The following is a 1396-nucleotide window of genomic DNA, read 5'->3' as shown; positions in this document are numbered from 1 at the left end:
TTTATCATCAGGGGCCATAATAAGAGTTTCAGTCTTGTTTGCATTTAACTGCAGGTAGTTGTAGTTTACTTACTTTTGGCTTGTAACTATCTTTTTGCCACATTTAGCTTTAAGCTGACACTTTGCTACTTCTTTTAGCTACCCTTTTGCTATTTTAAGCTAACTTTTGGGTGTGTCTAGGTGGCATTTTGCTACTTTTAGCTTTTAGCTATATTTCTGCTACATTTAGCATTTGGCTTCTTTTGGCTTTGAGCYRGAATTTTGCTAYTTTTAGGTTTCAGTTACCATTTTGATACTTTTAGCTTTTAACCAGAATTTGCCATTTGCTATTTTAGCCTTTTAGCCAATGTTTTGCACTTTTGGTCTTTAAGTTAGTGTTCTGCTTCTTTTAGTTTGAACTCTTTGACTTCAGCAGCCAACGTTCAAACTGTGTTTCCACAGAAAAATGCACTTTTTGAATGAACTCTGTTCTGCTGGATCTTTTCTGCATCAAACATTAAAAAGACTTGAGTCGCTCAGGTGGGTGTGAAAGTTACCTGAGAATGTCCRTTGACCTCCACCTCCTCAGCGAAGTGAACTTTGACAGGGTTGGACCTGAGCTTGGCCCTCTTCTCCGGAGTGATGAAGGATGACTTCGGGCCCTGGGAATGAGCAACACATTTATAAAGAGCCATTTRTTACAGATTCCTTAAATCTCTGTAATGATTTCCTGGAGGAGAGGTGAGTGATGAATCGCTCCGTAAAGGTGCTTCCATCAGCACAACCGCTGAGAGGAGCTCAGAGGAAGAGTCAGTTATTTACTAATCTACCTCTCTATAACGCAAACACACACATGGGTTCAGAGACACAGTCTGAGGCTCACACATGCAGAAGACGTGATTTAAACACAGCTGYAGGGTCTAACATGTCAGCTGTCAGGGCGAAGGAGGAGTGGAAACTTGGAGAGAAGATTGTTGAATCATTTACATCTCAAGCCAAGAAACTCAGTTTTTTTGCAGACTCTGTGAACACTGCAGCCGTTCAGCAGCTTTCACTCACATCTAATGCTTCAGACTGCAGAAACCTTTGTCCTCATTAATATTTTACTTTTCACAATTAAAGCCTGAGTGAAAAAGTTGCTTTTTATTTAAAGATACATTTTTCTAAAAGCGGTCTTTGTTGGTTAAAGTCAGCAGACTCACCTGCATGATTCTGACGACCGTCATGGTCAGCGTTTCCTGACACTCCCTGGAAAACAGGACGGGAGGGGGGTACGAGGGGCTCAGAAATGATACAAACTTCTTTGTTTCAACTAGAATTACCTGCAGCATCAGTAACCAGACGTGTGTGTGTGTGTGTGTGTGTGTGTGTGTGTGTGTGTGTGTGTGTGTGTGTGTGTGTGTGTGTGTGTGTGTGT

At 41.5% G+C, this 1396-nt stretch overlaps 1 protein-coding gene across 3 annotated transcripts in view; it reads right to left on the bottom strand.

Moving 5' to 3' along the window:
- frmpd1a (FERM and PDZ domain containing 1a) overlaps window positions 1-1396 on the bottom strand; it is a 30440-nt gene that overhangs the window by 14441 nt on the left and 14603 nt on the right. For all 3 annotated transcript variants that reach the window (XM_014018474.1, XM_014018473.1, XM_014018475.1), the window contains exons 6-7: window positions 1182-1227; window positions 537-641 (exon numbers count right to left, since the gene is read on the bottom strand). In XM_014018474.1, the coding sequence (XP_013873928.1) occupies window positions 537-641; window positions 1182-1227 (151 nt within the window). The remainder of the gene's footprint in view (window positions 1-536; window positions 642-1181; window positions 1228-1396) is intronic.

This window comes from Austrofundulus limnaeus, unplaced genomic scaffold (genome assembly GCF_001266775.1).
Source record: "Austrofundulus limnaeus strain Quisiro unplaced genomic scaffold, Austrofundulus_limnaeus-1.0 Scaffold194, whole genome shotgun sequence".
In the NCBI taxonomy this organism is placed as follows: domain Eukaryota; kingdom Metazoa; phylum Chordata; class Actinopteri; order Cyprinodontiformes; family Rivulidae; genus Austrofundulus; species Austrofundulus limnaeus.
This window is presented reverse-complemented; position numbering and strand designations above follow the sequence as displayed.